The 17568-nt window shown below is 38.8% G+C and overlaps 2 protein-coding genes across 3 annotated transcripts in view; one reads left to right on the forward strand and one right to left on the reverse strand.

Moving 5' to 3' along the window:
• The window catches only part of DBT (dihydrolipoamide branched chain transacylase E2), a 65799-nt gene that overhangs the window by 19923 nt on the left and 28308 nt on the right, over positions 1-17568 (reverse strand). Inside the window, exon 4 of one of the 2 annotated variants that reach the window (XM_036883859.2) lies at positions 5978-6159. The exons of the other annotated variant lie outside the window; for it this stretch is intronic. Coding sequence (XP_036739754.1) covers positions 5978-6159 — 182 coding nt within the window. The remainder of the gene's footprint in view (positions 1-5977; positions 6160-17568) is intronic. 2 annotated transcript variants of the gene reach the window in all.
• LOC130683384 (proteasome subunit alpha type-6-like) lies at positions 16082-17061 on the forward strand. Its single transcript, XM_057500468.1, has one exon. The coding sequence runs from the start codon at positions 16144-16146 to the stop codon at positions 16882-16884; it is 741 nt and encodes a 246-aa protein (XP_057356451.1). The 5' UTR covers positions 16082-16143; the 3' UTR covers positions 16885-17061.

Raw genomic sequence — 17568 nt, forward strand, 5'->3', positions numbered from 1 at the left:
TACACTAACAATGAACTAGCAGAAAGAGAAATCAGGAAAACAATTCCATTCACAATTGCATCAAAAAGAATAAAATACCTAGGAATAAACCTAACCAAGGAAGTGAAAGACCTATACCCTGAAAACTACAAGACACTTATGAGAGAAATTACAGAAGACACCAATAAATGGAAATACATTCGGTGTTCATGGATAGGAAGAATATTGTCAAAATGGCCACCCTGCCTAAAGCAATCTACAGATTCAATGCAATCCCTATCAAAATAACAATGACATTCATTCTTCAACAAACTAGAACAAATAGTTGAAAAATTCATATGGGACCACAGACGACCTTGAATAGCCAAAGCAATCCTGAGAAGGAAGAATAAAGCTTGGAGGATTATGCTCCCTGACTTCATTCTCTACTATAAAGCCACAGTCATCAAGAAAATTTGGTACTGGCACAAGAACAGATCCATAGATCAATGGAACAGACTGGAGAGCCCAGATATAAACTGAAGCATATATGGTCAATTACTACACAATAAAGGAGCCACAGATATACAATGGGGAAATGACAGCCTCTTCAACAACTGGTGTTGGCAAAACTGGACAGCTACATGTAAGGGAATGAAAGTGAATTACTGTCCAACTCCATACATAAAAGTAAACTCGTAATGGACCAAAGACCTGAATGTAAGTCATGAAACCTTAAAATGCGTAGAAGAAAACTAGGCAAAAATCTCTTGAATATACACATGAGCAACTTTTTCCTGAATGCATCTCCTCAGGCAAGGAAAACAAAAGCAAAAATGAACAAATGAGACAACATCAAATTAAAAAGCTTCTGTACAGCAAAGGACACCAGCAGTAGAACAAAAAGGCATCCTACAGTATGGGAAAATATATTCATAAATGACATATCTGACAAGGGGTTAAACATCCAAAATATATAAAGAATTCACATGCCTCAACACACAAAAAGCAAATAACCTTATTAAAAAAAGGGCAGAGTATATGAACAGACACTTCTCCAAAGAAGAAATTCAGATGGCCAACAGGCACATGAAAAGATCCTCCACATCACTAATTTTCAGGGAAATGCAAATTAAAACCACAATGAGATATCACCTCACACCAGTTAGGATGGCCAGCATTGAAAAGACTAGGAGCAACAAATGCTGGCGAGGATGTAGAGAAAGGGAACTCTTCTACACTGCTGATGGGAATGTAAATTAGGTCAACGATTGTGACAGTAATATGAAGGTTCGTCAAAAAACTAAGAACAGAAATACCATTTGATCCAGTAATTCCACTCCTAGGAATTTACCCAAAGAAAACAAGACCCCAGATTAAAACGGACATATGCACCCCTGTTTATGGCAGCACTATTTACAATAGCCAAGATGTGGAAGCAACCTAAGTGTCTGTCAGTAGATGAATGGATAAAGATGTGGTACATATACACAATGGAATATTATACAGTCATAAGAAGAAAACAAATCCTACCATTTGCAATATCATGGATGGAACTAGAGGACAATATGCTCAGTTTAATAAGTCAGGTGGAGAAAGACAAGTACCAAATGATTTCCCTCATTTGTGGAGTATAACAACTATGCAAAAGTGAAGGAACAAAATAGCAGGAGACTCACAGACTCCAAGAAAGGACTAGCATTTACCAAAGGGGAGGTGTGGGACAGGAGAGAGAAGGGGATTAAGGTGCATTATGATTGGCATATATGGTGTGGGGTGGGGGTCACGAGGAGACAGTGTAGCACAGAGAAGACAAGCATTGACTCTGTAGAATTTTACTATGCTGATGGAAAGTGACTGCAATGGGGTGTGGAGGGGGCTTAATAATATGGGTGAATGTAGTAACCACAATGTTTTTCACTTGAAACCTTCATAAGAGTGTATATCAATGATACCTTAATAAAAACAAAACTGAGTTACAGTAGATAATGCACTGAGACATGGTATAGCTTTGATACAGTCTTGAATATATTAAATAACTAGGTTTCAACTTGTATATTTTCACCAGTATATACCTTCTAAATGTCACATGTACAAGTTGGCATGTGTGAGTCCAGTAAGTTCTTTTCAAGTATAGGTCGATTAACAGTCAAAGAACTCTATTTACAGTCATAGAACTTGGAAGTCACAAATAAATTTCCCTCATCAAAATTATCACCACACTCCAGCCTTGAAAAGCAGATTGCAGCACCATTTTACAAAAGGCAGTACCATGGAATATCATTTAAACTAGCATTAGAAGACATAATTTAACTTCCAATATGACTACTAAGATGTTTAGTCTTTTTTTAAAATTATGGTATTATTGATATACATTTTTATGAAGGTTTCACATGAAAAACAATATGGTTACTACATTCAGCCATATTATAGAGTCCCCCCCGATACCCCAATGCAGTCACTGCCCATCAGTGTACTAAGATGCCACAGAGTCACTATTTGCCTTCTCTGTGCTACACTGTCTTAAAGATGCCTAGTCTTAATATCTTATACCCCTGATGGTTCTATGTTATAATAATTTTCTACCTGTAAATAGAAATAATGTATCTTATACTTTGAAAACATTTTTTATTAGGCAAATTTCTATTCATAGTATAGTTTGACTAGCATGAAAACAAGGAACAATATAAACAAATTCAGTGTTACTACAAATTCTTGTTTAAGACAGGGTACACAAAATGTTTAAAAACTTTCCCCATTTCCAAAATTGAAGAGAATAATAATAAATATCTCAGTAAACAATCTCCTGTTGTATATAGATCTGCTTATTTGATATATAGTTTTATGCCTTGCAGTTAATTCTTAGAGTAAAAAAAATTAGAAAAATTACAAGAAAACATAAATGTAAAAGCAAAAAAGCACATATGCAAGATAATGTTGAGAATACACTCTGAATGGCACGTGAAATAGAACAGCTAAGCAAATGATCAGTTCTCTATGAGGAACAGAATCAGGTATATTTTACTCTGACCATAACCTATCTAATTCCGTTAATTTTCATACAGACATACAATAAACTGCACATATGTAAAATATAAAATTTGATAAGCTTTGAGATATGTATGTACCCATAAACCATTAGCAGAATCAAGGTAATGAATGTATCCATCACTCCCAAAACATCCCTTTGGTCATCTCCCCACCCCTTCACACCCCATCACTAGACAAACACTAATTGGTTTTCTGTCATTGTAGATTGGTTTCCATTTTCTAAAATGTTATGTACATAGAATCATATAGCATGTTCTTTTTTGTCTGGTGTTTTCTTCTTTTGCTCAGCGTAATTTTTTGAGACTGATTCAAACTGTACAAGAGATTAACTTATGTGAAAGAATTCTCTAGAAAAGACACAACACAGCCCTCTCCTGAAAAAGCTCTGAGATTTTATAATTTGCTATATCAAGACTTATTAAGTTGGATTTCATTTGACATGCCAAAATAAACTCTAAAAATAAAACCAAACAATAAGAAACCTCACACAGCCCAAGTGTTTACTTGTTTAAATAATTTGCTTTTCAGATGGCCTAGATGGGTGCCTAATCTGGTCTACAGCACCTGACTGGGTATTCTGACTTCTGCCATCTCTAACAGTGTTTAGCATTTTTGCCTGTCTCAGTTTGTGCCAAGAGTGTAACCCTCTTTCTTTTCTAGGTCTTAACTGAATAAAAAAAAAAGTCATTGGTTTATTAAAATAATTCTTTTTCATGTAACTTTAAAAGGCGAATTCTTTTTTTGCTTCTAATATTCATAAATGATGCCCTCTATAGAAATTTGGAATCAAGATAATAAGAAGCACTCCTAGTACCCAAATTATGGTCTCATCCATTCTACATTAAAAGGAACTAAAGCCCCTAAAGAACTGAATGATTTCAGGTTAAGAGGAAAAGTACAAAGTGAATTCCAGATCAACTTCTGTGTCAAAAGCAAGGAGACTTTTGAAAATTAATGGGGCTCTGTTAATAGAACACATAGGAGCCACTTTGAAAGAGTTATCACTAAGTTTCAATTTGACCATTAAAAAGAATGATCATAATAGATTAAGCACATTGAGCCAACTGAAATATACACAAAGAGAAAATTGGGAAATTAGTATCATCATTTGAAGCAGCAACTAAAGCAACTCCTTACTTTTTGAATGGATAAGGGGAAAGAATCAAACATTTATTCTGTTTTTCCAATAGGAATTGTATTTCAGAGTACCTAATAGCCTCAACTGATGATGGGAAAGCTTCACTTTCCAGTTAAGGTTAAAGGAATGACAAAATCCAAAAATCACCATTCCACAACCACTAAAGCAATTGTTGATTCAGGCAAGGACCCTCAATTGATATTCTATATACTTACATAGTGCCAAAATAACAGCACAAAGATACTTTCAGGGAAAAACACAACTGTACTGTGGAGAGTACGGGTATCATTATCCTAATTCAGTGTTTAAACTTAGTATCCCTAGAGCAGGTCATCCAGATGTTGCATGTCCTGATGTGAAGCAAAAGAAAAGAAGTACATAATATCATCCATGATGTATTTCAGCCAAAACATTTAACTTGAACCTAGCCTTTAAAACTCAGTCAGGTTACAGGAAACACAAGTATGAGAGGAACAAGCCAAACACCACCATGAAGAGTAAGACAAATCCAAAAGATGAAACATTCTGCAGCACAATTGGTATCGCATCTTTAACGAGTGTCACATTAAAATGCAAGGGAGTATGAACTAGATTAAAAGAGACCATGTACAATGTACAGTCCTGTATTGATTGGATCCTAGTTTGAGCAAACCGACTGAAATGCAAGGAAATTTTGGGGGCAACTGGGGAATTTTAAATACGGTCTGATTGTCAGATAAAATGAAAATGTATTGTTATGAAACACGTGGATTAGTAACTAGGCAAACAGATTAGTTCTTCCGACTTTGGAGGAAACAGGTCATAGTAGAAAATACTCTGGACAAGGACTAAGGACATCCAAGTTCTATATTTGGCTCTGTCACTGACCAACTTTCCAGGTTGTGTTTAATTTCTTCATCTGTTCAACTGGAATACCTCACAAATAAGGATAAATAAAATAAGTCTGAAACATTTCGTATACTGTAAAGTATGATTGTGATATTGTTATTATTACTGCACAGACTACAGAACTAAGAGTCAGCCAGTCACTGCAATTCAGACTTCTTCTAGACTTCTGAATTATACTACTGAAATGTCTTTCTCTTAGCACTTCCCAGATAGATTGCGAGTGTAGGGCTGCATCACAGAACTTATGCTCCCCCCATCCCAGGTACCAAACCTCTTTCCTAGAAAACATAACCTTTGTGTATCACAACAATGCCATAAGGAACTTCTGAGGCTGAGAGCCAGCTGTATGTCCCTACTGAGATGGCCCACTGTTGTAGTTTTCCTCTGTAACATTCTCATAATGGATTTCCTTTTGTCAGGACATCTGTTCCTTGTAAATTCCATAGACGCTGCTGCTTCTGAATACTAGTTCTCTTTGCTCTTCATTCTGATTTTCCCTCTTTTCTATTTTTCTTCAAGAAGTTTGGGTTTCATAACCATTACCAATGAGAATGCTTTTTTGTTTTTGCATCAGGAACAAACACAGCAATCCCATGATGTTAGATTTAATCTCTGCATATTCCAATTTTTGTTATTAATGACCTGTGTTCAAGGACTGGATCTTTAATTCCTAAGAGAGCTTGTTGACTCTTTGAACACTAAGGTTTCCAGAAGGCAGGCCTCCTGATAAATGAAGTGCTACTCTACATGTTTTTAACATGGTAACTGGTCAAAAGATAATCATGCATCAAAGGACCTTTTCTATTTTCCTGATTTCAGCTCCTAAACCCTCAAATTAAATCCTGTAAGTTATTAAAAATAAACATTACATTTAATTAGTATCCAATGACAAAAGGTCACAGTAATCAATTTGGCAAACTTGATGGAACACATTTACAGTACCTTTTAAAGCTTCTGTTTCTATGTCTACTAATGGCTTCCCCACATAGGCAATATCGTCTAGATTATAATACAGTTTTTTAATGACTCCATCATAACGACTAGTGATAGTAACAGAAGCTTTATCACTTTGAACTTCACAGATGCTATCAAACTGAGACACTGTATCTCCTTCTTTTACATACCTAAAAGAAAAAGATAAGACATTTTTACATGAACAATTATAAATACAGATCATCCTAACAATTTAAATATCCCAGTGATTTAAATCAGTATTCAACTAACACAGCATTTAGTCCCAGATAGTGCACCAAAGGTTGTTTCAGAAAAGGCTATAATGGCTTCTGGAGTCTTTTCAATGTTATCTCCATGAAATACTAAAAATTTTAAAACCATTCACAGATCTATAATCCAAAAATGTACTTAAACTTTCAGGCTTTCTGTCTCACCCAAAGTATATTTAAAGTATTATTTCCTTTTATTATCTTATATTAGCCTTTATCAAACATTAAGGATGCCTATTATTTCTACTAGTAAGTCTCAAGATTGACATCTCTAAAACATATCTTTTGTAGTTTCATGAAATTTAGGTTGAGTTTTCTCATTCTTTCTTTCTGGAATTATCTTAGCCTGTCTTTGTATATGAGTCCATTAATCCCCTCAATTATTTAAGTATGCTTTATAAGACTTCTAGAAATTCAAACAGAACAGGAGGAATGGAACCAAACCTGAAATACTACATGTAATTTTGATTCTAACACCATTCTTGATATATCTAGCACATTTCTAACTTATTGCCATCAATTCTTCATCAAGGTAATTGTTTAATCATTCTTTTTCCTTGTCTTTCTGTCTTAACCAGTTCTCAGTCCATAATAAAACATCATCTATGACATAGGAAGCAGGTTTAAAGGCACATGTAGAGGACTCTCACTTCCAGAACGGCAGACTAAGGACCTGTGGAATTCTGCTCTCCATAAAAGCAACAACTATACTGGAAAAATCAACTTTTTCAGAATTCTGTAAATTGCAAAAAGGCTTACAACAACTGGTAAGTATATTTTTCAGGAAAAATGGCTGAACCTAATTAAAAACAAAGAGTTTTATTATTTTAACTTACTCTGTTCCCACTTTTGCTTCCCCAGCTCAACACCACCTCAACAATTAGAGGCCTAACAGCAAGGGGCAGAGCAAGCTAGGAGTTCTACAAAAAAAAATACATGCCCCAGAGAACTGTCACTATTTAACTTGTACATCACCTTTCTGGAAAACTTCCTTTCACAAAGATTGTCTTTATTTGACCTGACTAAAAGCATTCTCAGGGTGTTTGCTGAAAACAATCCACGCAATTGTTTCAAATCATAGCTAGTCAAGGCAGTGATAACAGCTGGGTCAACTAAGAGGTCCTATAAAAGGAAGATCTGGGGAATGAGATGTCTGTACGTCTCAATACAGAGTGGTCACATTATTTTACATAAAATGTTCAGTTTTTGATGAAAAAGTAGACATATGAAGGAACAGGAAAGTAGAGCCCACGCACAGGGTAAAAAGCAGTCAACTGAAGCCACTCCTGAGGATGTTGGCCTTATGAGACAAAGACTTTTAATCAACATTTAAATGTTAAATTAAAACAATAATTAATTTTTCAAAGAACAAAAGAAAACCATGTCTAAAGAATTAGAGGGAAACAGGAGAAAATGATGCCTCACCAAATAGAGAATTTCAATAAAGAGAATCATTGAACAAATAATGACCAAAACCCACCCAAACTTTAAGAAAAACATTAATGTACAAATGCAAGCAGCTCAACAAACTTCAAATAGGGTAAATTTAAAAGAGCCACACCCAGCAACATCATAATCATGCTGCTGAAAGACAGAGAGAATCTTGAAATCAACAAGAAAAAAATATTCATCAAGCACAGAAATCCATATAGGATTACAAGCTGGTTTCTAGTCAGAAACTATGGAAGACAGAAGGCAGTTGAACAACATTAAATGTGCTGAAAGAAAAAGACTATCAATCAAGAATCCTATATGTAACAAAACTATCCTTCAAAATTGAAGGAGAAATTAATACATTCCCAAATAAATTAAAGCAGAACATTTGTCACTAGCACACCCTGCACTGTAAGAAATACTAAAAGAAATCCTTCAAGCTTAAATGAAAAGACAATAGACAGTAACTCAAATCCACATTAAGAAATAAAGAGAGACTGGAGCCAAGATGGCAGCGTGAGTAGAGCAGCGGAAATCTCCTCCCAAAACCACATGTATCTATGAAAATATAACAAAGACAACTCTTCCTAGAATAAAGACCAGAGGACACAGGACAATATCCAGACCACATCCACAACTGCGAGAACCCAGGGCCTCTTAAAGGAGGTAAGATACAAGCCCCGGCCCCGCGGGATGCGAGCGCCCCTCCCCCCAGCTCCTGGTGGGAGAAGAGTAGGCAGAGCGGGAGGGAGAAGGAGCCCAGAACGGCTGAACACCCAGCCCCAGCCATCCGGGCCAGAACACAGACACAGTGTGTGCGCGGGGGACCCTGGATACTAGGGAAACAGGGCAGCAAGAACAGTGAGCGGGTACCAGAGGCCTGGCACCAGAGGACATAAGAAAAGCAAGCGGCCATTTTTTTTTTTTTCTGTTTTGCTTTGGTGAGTGCTTTTTGGAAGTCCTAAAGGGATAGGGACCCCAATACTAGGGAAACAGGGCAGCAAGACCGGTCAGCAGATGCCTGAGGCTGGCGCCGGAGAATAAAGAAAAACGAGCGGACATTTTTTATTTTTATTTTTATTTATTTAATTTTTTAATTAAAAAAAATTTTTTTTTTTTTGTGCTCGTTTTGTTTTGGCGGGTGCTTTTTGGAAGTCTTAAAGGGGCAGGGCGGGCACTTAATCCAGAGGTAGAGAATCCGGGGATCTCTGGGCACCCTAACCCCCTGGGCTGCAGGGAGCACGGAGGCCCGTTAAGGAGATAAATAGCCTCCAGGCCGCTCCCCCTTCAACGCGACTCCACCATTTTGGAGGAGAAACCCGAGCCAGGCCACGCCCACAGCAAAAGCGGAGATAAACTTCATAGCACCTGGGCAGGAAGCAGAAGCCCTGTCTGTGCGCAGCTACCCAGCACAAGCCACTAAGGTCACTGTTCTCCCAGGAGAGGAGGGCCACAAACCAACAAGAAAGGAAGTCCTTCCAGCCGTCACTCGTCCCAGCTCTGCAAACTATTCCTATCACCATGAAAAGGCAAAGCTACAGGCAGACAAAGATCACAGAGACAACACCAGAGAAGGAGACAGACCTAACCAGTCTTCCTGACAAAGAATTCAATATAAGAATCATAAACATGCTGACAGAGATGCAGAGAAGTACACAAGAGATATGGGATGAAGTCTGGAGGGAGATCACAGATGCCAGAAAGCAGATTACAGAAATGAAACAAACTCTGGAAGGGTTTATAAGCAGAATGGATAGGATGCAAGAGGCCATTGATGGAATTGAAACCAGAGAACAGGAACGCATACAAGCTGACATAGAGAGAGATAAAAGGATCTACAGGAATGAAACAATATTAAGAGAACTGTGTGACCAATCCAAAAAGAACAATATCCGTATTATAGGGGTACCAGAAGAAGAAGAGAGAGGAAAAGGGATGGAAAGTATCTTGGAAGAAATAATTGCTGAAAACTTCCCCAAACTGGGGGAGGAAATAATCAAACAGACCACGGAAATACACCGAACCCCCAACAGAAAGGATCCAAGAAGGACAACACCAAGACACATAATAATTAAAATGGCAAAGATCAAGGACAAGGAAAGAGTTTTAAAGGCAGATAGAGAAAAAAAGGTCACCTATAAAAGAAAACCCCTCAGGCTAACATCAGACTTCTCGACAGAAACCCTACAGGCCAAAAGAGAATGGCATGATACATTAAATACAATGAAACAGAAGGGCCTTGAACCAAGGATACTGTATCCAGCACGACTATCATTCAAATATGATGGTGGGATTAAACAATTCCCAGACAAACAAAAGCTGAGGGAATTTGCTTCCCACAAACCACCTCTACAGAACATCTTACAGGGACTGCTCTAGATGGGAGCACTCCTAGAAAGAGCACAGCACAAAACACCCAACATATGAAGAATCGAGGAGGAGGAACAAGAAGGGAGAGAAGAAAAGAATCTCCAGACAGTGTATATAACAGCTCAATAAGCGAGCTAAGTTAGGCAGTAAGATACTAAAGAGGCTAACCTTGAACCTTTGGTAACCACGAATTTAAAGCCTGCAATGGCAATAAGTACATATCTTTCAATAGTCACCCTAAATGTTAATGGGTTGAATGTACCAATCAAAAGACACAGAGTAACAGAATGGATAAAAAAGCAAGACCCATCTATATGCTGCTTACAAGAAACTGACCTCAAACCCAAAGACATGTACAGACTAAAAGTCAAGGGATGGAAAAACATATTTCAGGCAAACAACAGTGAGAAGAGAGCAGGGGCTGCAGTACTAATATCAGACAAAATAGACTTCAAAACAAAGAAAGTAACAAGAGATAAAGAAGGACACTAAATAATGATAAAGGGCTCAGTCCAACAAGAGGATATAACCATTCTAAATATATATGCACCCAACACAGGAGCACCAGCATATGTGAAACAAATACTAACAGAACTAAAGGGGGAAATAGACTGCAATGCATTCATTCTAGGCGACTTCACACACAACTCACATCAAAGGATAGATCCACCGGGCAGAAAATAAGTAAGGACACGGAAGCACTGAACAACACAGTAGAGCAGATGGACCTAATAGACATCTATAGAACTCTACATCCAAAAGCAAAAGGATATACATTCTTCTCAAGTGCACATGGAACATTCTCCAGAATAGAAAACATTCTAGGCCACAAAAAGAGCCTCAGAAAATTCCAAAAGACTGAAATCCTACCAACCAGCTTTTCAGACCAGAAAGGCATAAAACTAGAAATAAACTGTACAAAGAAAGCAAAAAGGCTCACAAACACATGGAGACTTAACAACAGGCTCCTAAACAATCAATGGATCAATGACCAAATCAAAATGGAGATCCAGCAATATATGGAAACAAATGACAACAACACTAAGCCCCAACTTCTGTGGGACACAGCAAAAGCAGTCTTAAGAGGAAAGTATATAGCAATCCAAGCATATTTTAAAAAGGAAGAGCAATCCCAAATGAATGATCTAATGCCACAATTATCGAAATTGGAAAAAGAAGAACAGATGAGGCCTAAGGTCAGCAGAAGGAGGGACATAATAAAGATCAGAGAAGAAATAAATAAAATTGAGAAGAATAAGACAATAGCAAAAATCAATGAAACCAAGAGCTGGTTCTTCGAGAAAATAAACAAAATAGATAAGCCTCTAGCCAGACTTATTAAGAGGAAAAGAGAGTCAACACAAAACAACAGTATCAGAAATGAGAAAGGAAAAATCACGATGGACCCCACAAATATACAAAGAATTATTAGAGAATACTATGAAAACCTATATGCTAACATGCTGGGAAACATAGGAGAAATGGACAACTTCCTAGAAAAATACAACCTTCCAAGTCTGACCCAGAAAGAAACAGAAAGTCTAAACAGACCAATTACCAGCAACGAAATTGAAGCGGTAATCAAAAAACTACCAAAGAACAAAACCCACGGGCCAGATGGATTTACCTCGGAATTTTATCAGACATACAGGGAAGACATAATACCCATTCTCCTTAAAGTTTTCCAAAAAATAGAGGAGGAGGGGATACTCCCAAACTCATTCTATGACGCTAACATCACCCTAATACCAAAACCAGGCAAAGACCCAACCAAAAAAGAAAACTACAGACCAATATCCCTGATGAACGTAGATGCAAAAATAGTCAACAAAATATTAGCAAACCGAATTCTAAAATACATCAAAAGGATCATACACCATGACCAAGTGGGATTCATCCCAGGGATGCAAGGATGGTACAACATTCGAAAGTCCATCAACATCATCCACCACATCAACAAAAAGAAAGACAAAAACCACAAGATCATCTCCATAGATGCTGAAAAAGCATTTGACAAAGTTCAACATCCATTCATGATAAAAACTCTCAGCAAAATGGGAATAGAGGGCAAGTACCTCAACATAATAAAGGCCGTCTATGATAAACCCACAGACAACATTATATTGAACAGCAAGAAGCTGAAAGCATTTCCGCTGAGATCGGGAACTAGACAGGGATGCCCACTCTCCCCACTGTTATTTAACATAGTACTGGAGGTCCTAGCCATGGCAATCAGACAAAACAAAAAAATACAAGGAATCCAGATTGGCAAAGAAGAAGTCAAACTGTCACTATTTGCAGATGACATGATACTGTACATAAAAAACCCTAAAGACTCCACCCCAAAACTACTAGAACTGTTATCGGAATACAGCAAAGTTGCAGGATACAAAATCAACACACAGAAATCTGTGGCTTTCCTATACACTGACAATGAACCAACAGAAAGAGAAATCAGGAAAACAACTCCATTCACAAATGCATCAAAAAAAAAAAAAAACCTAGGAATAAACCTAACCAAAGAAGTGAAAGACTTATACTCTGAAAACTAAAAGTCACTCTTAAGAGAAATTAAAGGGGACACTAACAGATGGAAAGTCATCCCATGCTCGTGGCTAAGAAGAATTAATATCTTCAAAATGGCCATCCTGCCCAAAGCAATATACAGATTTGATGCAATCCCTATGAAACTACCAGCAACATTCTTCAATGAACTGGAACAAATCAAAAATTCATATGGAAAAACCAAAAACCCCGAATAGCTAAAGCAATCCTAAGAAAGAAGAATAAAGTAGGGGGGATCTCACTCCCCAACTTCAAGCTCTATTATAAAGCCATAGTAATCAAGACAATTTGGTACTGGCACAAGAACAGAGCCACAGACCAATGGAACAGACTAGACAATCCAGACATTAACCCAAACATATATGGTCAATTAATATTTGATAAAGGAGCCATGGACATACAATGGCGAACTGAGAGTCTCTTCAACAGATGGTGCTGGCAAAACTGGACAGTTACATGTAGGAGAATGAAACTGGACCATTGTCTAACCCCATATACAAAAGTAAACTCAAAATGAATCAAAGACCTGAATGTAAGTCATGAAACCATTAATCTCTTGGAAGAAAACATAGGCAAAAACCTCTTAGACATAAACATGAGTGACCTCTTCTTGAACATATCTCCCCGGGCAAGGAAAACAACAGCAAAAATGATCAAGTGGGACTATATTAAGCTGAAAAGCTTCTGTAGAGCAAAAGACACCATCAATAGAACAAAAAGGATCCCTACAGTATGGGAGAATATATTTGAAAATGACACATCCGATAAAGGCTTGACGTCCAGAATATATAAAGAGCTCACATGCCTCAACAAACAAAAAACAAATAACCCAATTAAAAAATGGGCAGAGGAACTGAACAGACAGTTTTCCAAAACAGAAATACAGATTGGCAACAGACACATGAAAAGATGCTCCACATTGCTAATTATCAGAGAAATGCAAATTAAAACTACAATAAGGTATCACCTCACACCAGTAAGGATGGCTGCCATCCAAAAGACAAAAACAACAAATGGGAGAGGCGGAGCCAACATGGCGGCGTGAGTAGGACAGTGGGAATCTCCTCCCAAAAACATATATACTTTTGAAAATACAACAAACACAACTAGCCCTAAAAGAGAGACCAGAAGACGCAGGACAGTGGCCAGACTGCAGCTACACCAGCGAGAACCCAGCGACTGGTGAAAGGGGTAAGATACAAGCCCCGGCCTGCGGGACCCGAGCGCCCCTCCCCCCAGCTCCCGGCGGGAGAACAATAGGCAGAGCGGGAGGGAGACGGAGCCCAGGACTGCCGAACACCCAGCCCCAGCCATCCGGGCCAGAGCGCAGACACAGTATATGCCCAGGGGGCCCTGGATACTGGGGGAACAGGGAGTAAGACCTCTGAGCGGGTGCTGAAGCTGATGCCCCTGTGACAAAGAAAAGCGAGGGCTTTTTGAAAGTCTTAAAGGGACAGGGACTTAACAGCTTGATGGAAACAACCCAGGTCACAGTACAGCAGCTGGAAATCACAGGGAAAACCGGGTGCACTAACCCCCTGGGCAACAGCTCTGAGACCCCTCACGGAGGCAAACAGTCAAGCAGCCCCCCCATCCATCACCCCACCGGGCGCTGCGAAAGCAGAGAAGCAGCCTGAGACAAATTCCGCCCACAGAAAGGGAAATTTCTCCCTTCCGGCCAGGCAAGACACAAAGACCCACTCTACACGCAATTACCCAACACAAGCCACTAGGGGTCGCAGTTGCCCCAGTAAAGAAAGGCCAGTAGTAAGTGAAAATTTTGGCCCTCCCAGCTGACAGTCAATAGCACCTGTCAACATGTAAAGGCAAAAAAATATGATCCAGACAAGACTAACCCAGACAGCTTCAGCATCTTCTACATCTTCCCCTGAGAAGGAATCTGGGGAGATAGATTTAGCCAGTCTACCTGAAAAAGAATTCAAAACAAAAGTCATAACCATGCTGATGGACTTGCAGAGAAATATGCAAGAACTAAGGAAGGAGAATTCAGAAATAAAACAAGCTCTGGAAGGACTTCAAAACAGAATGGACGAGATGCAAGAGACCATTAATGGACTAGAAAACAGAGAACAGGAACGCAGAGAAGCTGATGCAGAGAGAGATAAAAGGATCTCCAGGAATGAAAGAATTTTAAGAGAGCTGAGTGATCAATATAAAAGAAATAATATAAGAATCATAGGCATTCCAGAAGAAGTAGAGAGAGAAAAGGGGATAGAAAATGTCTTTGAAGAAATAATTGCTGAAAATTTCCCCAAACTAGGGGAAGAAATGGCCTCTCAGACCACAGAGGTACACAGAACTCCCATGACAAGGGATCCAAGGAGGGCAACACCAAGACACATAATAATTAAAATGGCAAAGATCAAAGACAAGGACAAAGTATTACAAGCAGCCAGAGAGAAAAAAAAACAACAAATGTTGGCGAGGTTGTGGAGAAAGGGGAACCCTCCTACACTGCTGGTGGGAATGTAAGTTAGTTCAACCATTGTGGAAAGCAGTATGGAGGTACATCAAAATGCTCAAAACAGACTTACCATTTGACCCAGGAATTGCACTCCTAGGAATTTACCCTAAGAATGCAGCAATCAAGTATGAGAAAGATCAGTGCACCCCTATGTTTATCGCAGCACTATTTACAATAGCCAAGAATTGGAAGCAACCTAAATGTCCATCGATAGATGAATGGATAAAGAAGATGTGGTACATATACACAATGGAATACTACTCAGCCATAAGAAAAGGGCAAATCCTACCATGTGCAGCAACATGGATGGAGCTGGAGGGTATTATGCTCAGTGAAACAAGCCAAGCGGAGAAAGAGAAATACCAAATGATTTCACTCATCTGTGGAATATAAGAACAAAGGGAAAACTGAAGGAACAAAACAGCAGCAGAATCAGAGAACTCAAGAATGGACTAACAGGTACCAAAGGGAAAGGGACTGGGGAGGATGGGTGGGTAGGGAGGGGTAATGGGGGTAGAAGTAGGGGGGTATTAAGATCAGCATGCATGGGGGTTTGGGAGAAAGGGTAGGGCTGTACAACACAGAGAAGGCAAGTAGTGATTCTACAACATTTGCTATGCTGATGGACAGTGACTGTAAAGGGGTTTATAGGGGGGACCTGGTATAGGGGAGAGCCTAGTAAACATAATATTCTTCATGTAAGTGTAGATTAATGATAACAAAAAAATTAAAATAAAAATAAAAAGCAGTTCCTGTGTGGAGACCTCCAATGAGTCCTACACAAGGGTATAAAGGGCACATAAAAGTGTAGGCAAAGGGTCTGTTTGTGTTTATACAGAGGATCAAAGCCTAATTTGGCTACCCCAAAAATGAACTAAGATACGATATGAAAAAGAACTTCCAACATCAACACTCTCTGGAAGACTCATGCCAGAAGATGATCATCAAAAAACCCCAACAAAAAGGGGCTTGTACGCCCAGTGCGGGAGATACGGGGCACGGAGCCTGTTTGAAGTAGTGGGTACCCAAACATGTCCCGTGGTTCCAGCACTGGATTTGACCGGCACATCACCATATTTTCACCCGAGGGCTGTCTCTACCAAGTAGAATATGCTTTTAAGGCTATTAACCAGGGTGGCCTTACATCAGTAGCTGTCAGAGGGAAAGACTGTGCAGTAATTGTCACACAGAAGAAAGTACCTGACAAATTATTAGATTCTAGCACAGTGACTCACTTATTCAAGATAACTGAAAACATTGGCTGTGTGATGACAGGAATGACAGCTGACAGCAGATCCCAGGTACAGAGGGCACGCTATGAGGCAGCTAATTGGAAATACAAGTATGGCTATGAGATTCCTGTGGATATGCTATGTAAAAGAATTGCTGATATTTCTCAGGTCTACACACAGAATGCTGAAATGAGGCCTCTTGGTTGTTGTATGATTTTAATTGGTATAGATGAAGAACAAGGCCCTCAGGTATACAAGTGTGATCCTGCAGGTTACTACTGTGGGTTTAAAGCCACTGCAGCAGGAGTTAAACAAACCGAGTCAACCAGCTTCCTTGAAAAAAAAGTGAAGAAGAAATTTGACTGGACGTTTGAACAGACAGTGGAAACTGTGATTACATGCCTATCTACTGTTCTATCAATTGATTTCAAACCTTCAGAAATAGAAGTTGGAGTAGTTACAGTTGAAAATCCTAAACTCAGGATTCTTACAGAAGCAGAGATCGATCCTCACCTTGTTGTTCTAGCAGAGAGAGACTAAACATTGTAGTTAGTTTACGAAATCTATGACGCCACTTGCCTGTGTGTTTGTTAACAACAGACCAACATTTTGGAGGCCCCTGGATTGAAAAAGGAACCTATCCCACTTCTCCTGCCACTGAAGTGGTTAGGACTCTATAAATAAAAACAGTGCTTTTGGAAAAAAAACAAAAAACAAAAAAAAAAAACAAAAAAAACCCAACAAAGATCCACGCACTGCTCCAGCTGTAGATGCACTCATCCCACCAGTTACTGGACTTGCCATGGGAATGAAGAAGGAGATATCTAAGCTGATCTGTGCATACAGTAGAACAACAAATTTGACTGGATCTATACTGTTGGAACTCAAACAAGAATTAGGAGAAGTGCAAATTGTAGCACTCCAAAAATCTTACAACTACAGACTATTTACTGTTAAAAGAACATATGGGATGTGAACAGTCCCCAGGAATGGGTTGTTTTAATTTGTCTGATCTCTCTCAGACTGTTCAAGCTCAGTTGGACAATATCCACCATATCATAGATAAGTTTTCACAAATGCCTAAGGTGCCTAACTGGTTTTTCATGGTTTCACTGGAGATGGCTGGTAATTACAGGTATGCTTTGGTTATGTAACTATACTCCTATTATGTTAATGTGTGTGTGCAATTTAATTAGTAGTTTAAAACCTATACATGCTTATGTT

Source organism: Manis pentadactyla, chromosome 4 (genome assembly GCF_030020395.1).
Source record: "Manis pentadactyla isolate mManPen7 chromosome 4, mManPen7.hap1, whole genome shotgun sequence".
In the NCBI taxonomy this organism is placed as follows: domain Eukaryota; kingdom Metazoa; phylum Chordata; class Mammalia; order Pholidota; family Manidae; genus Manis; species Manis pentadactyla.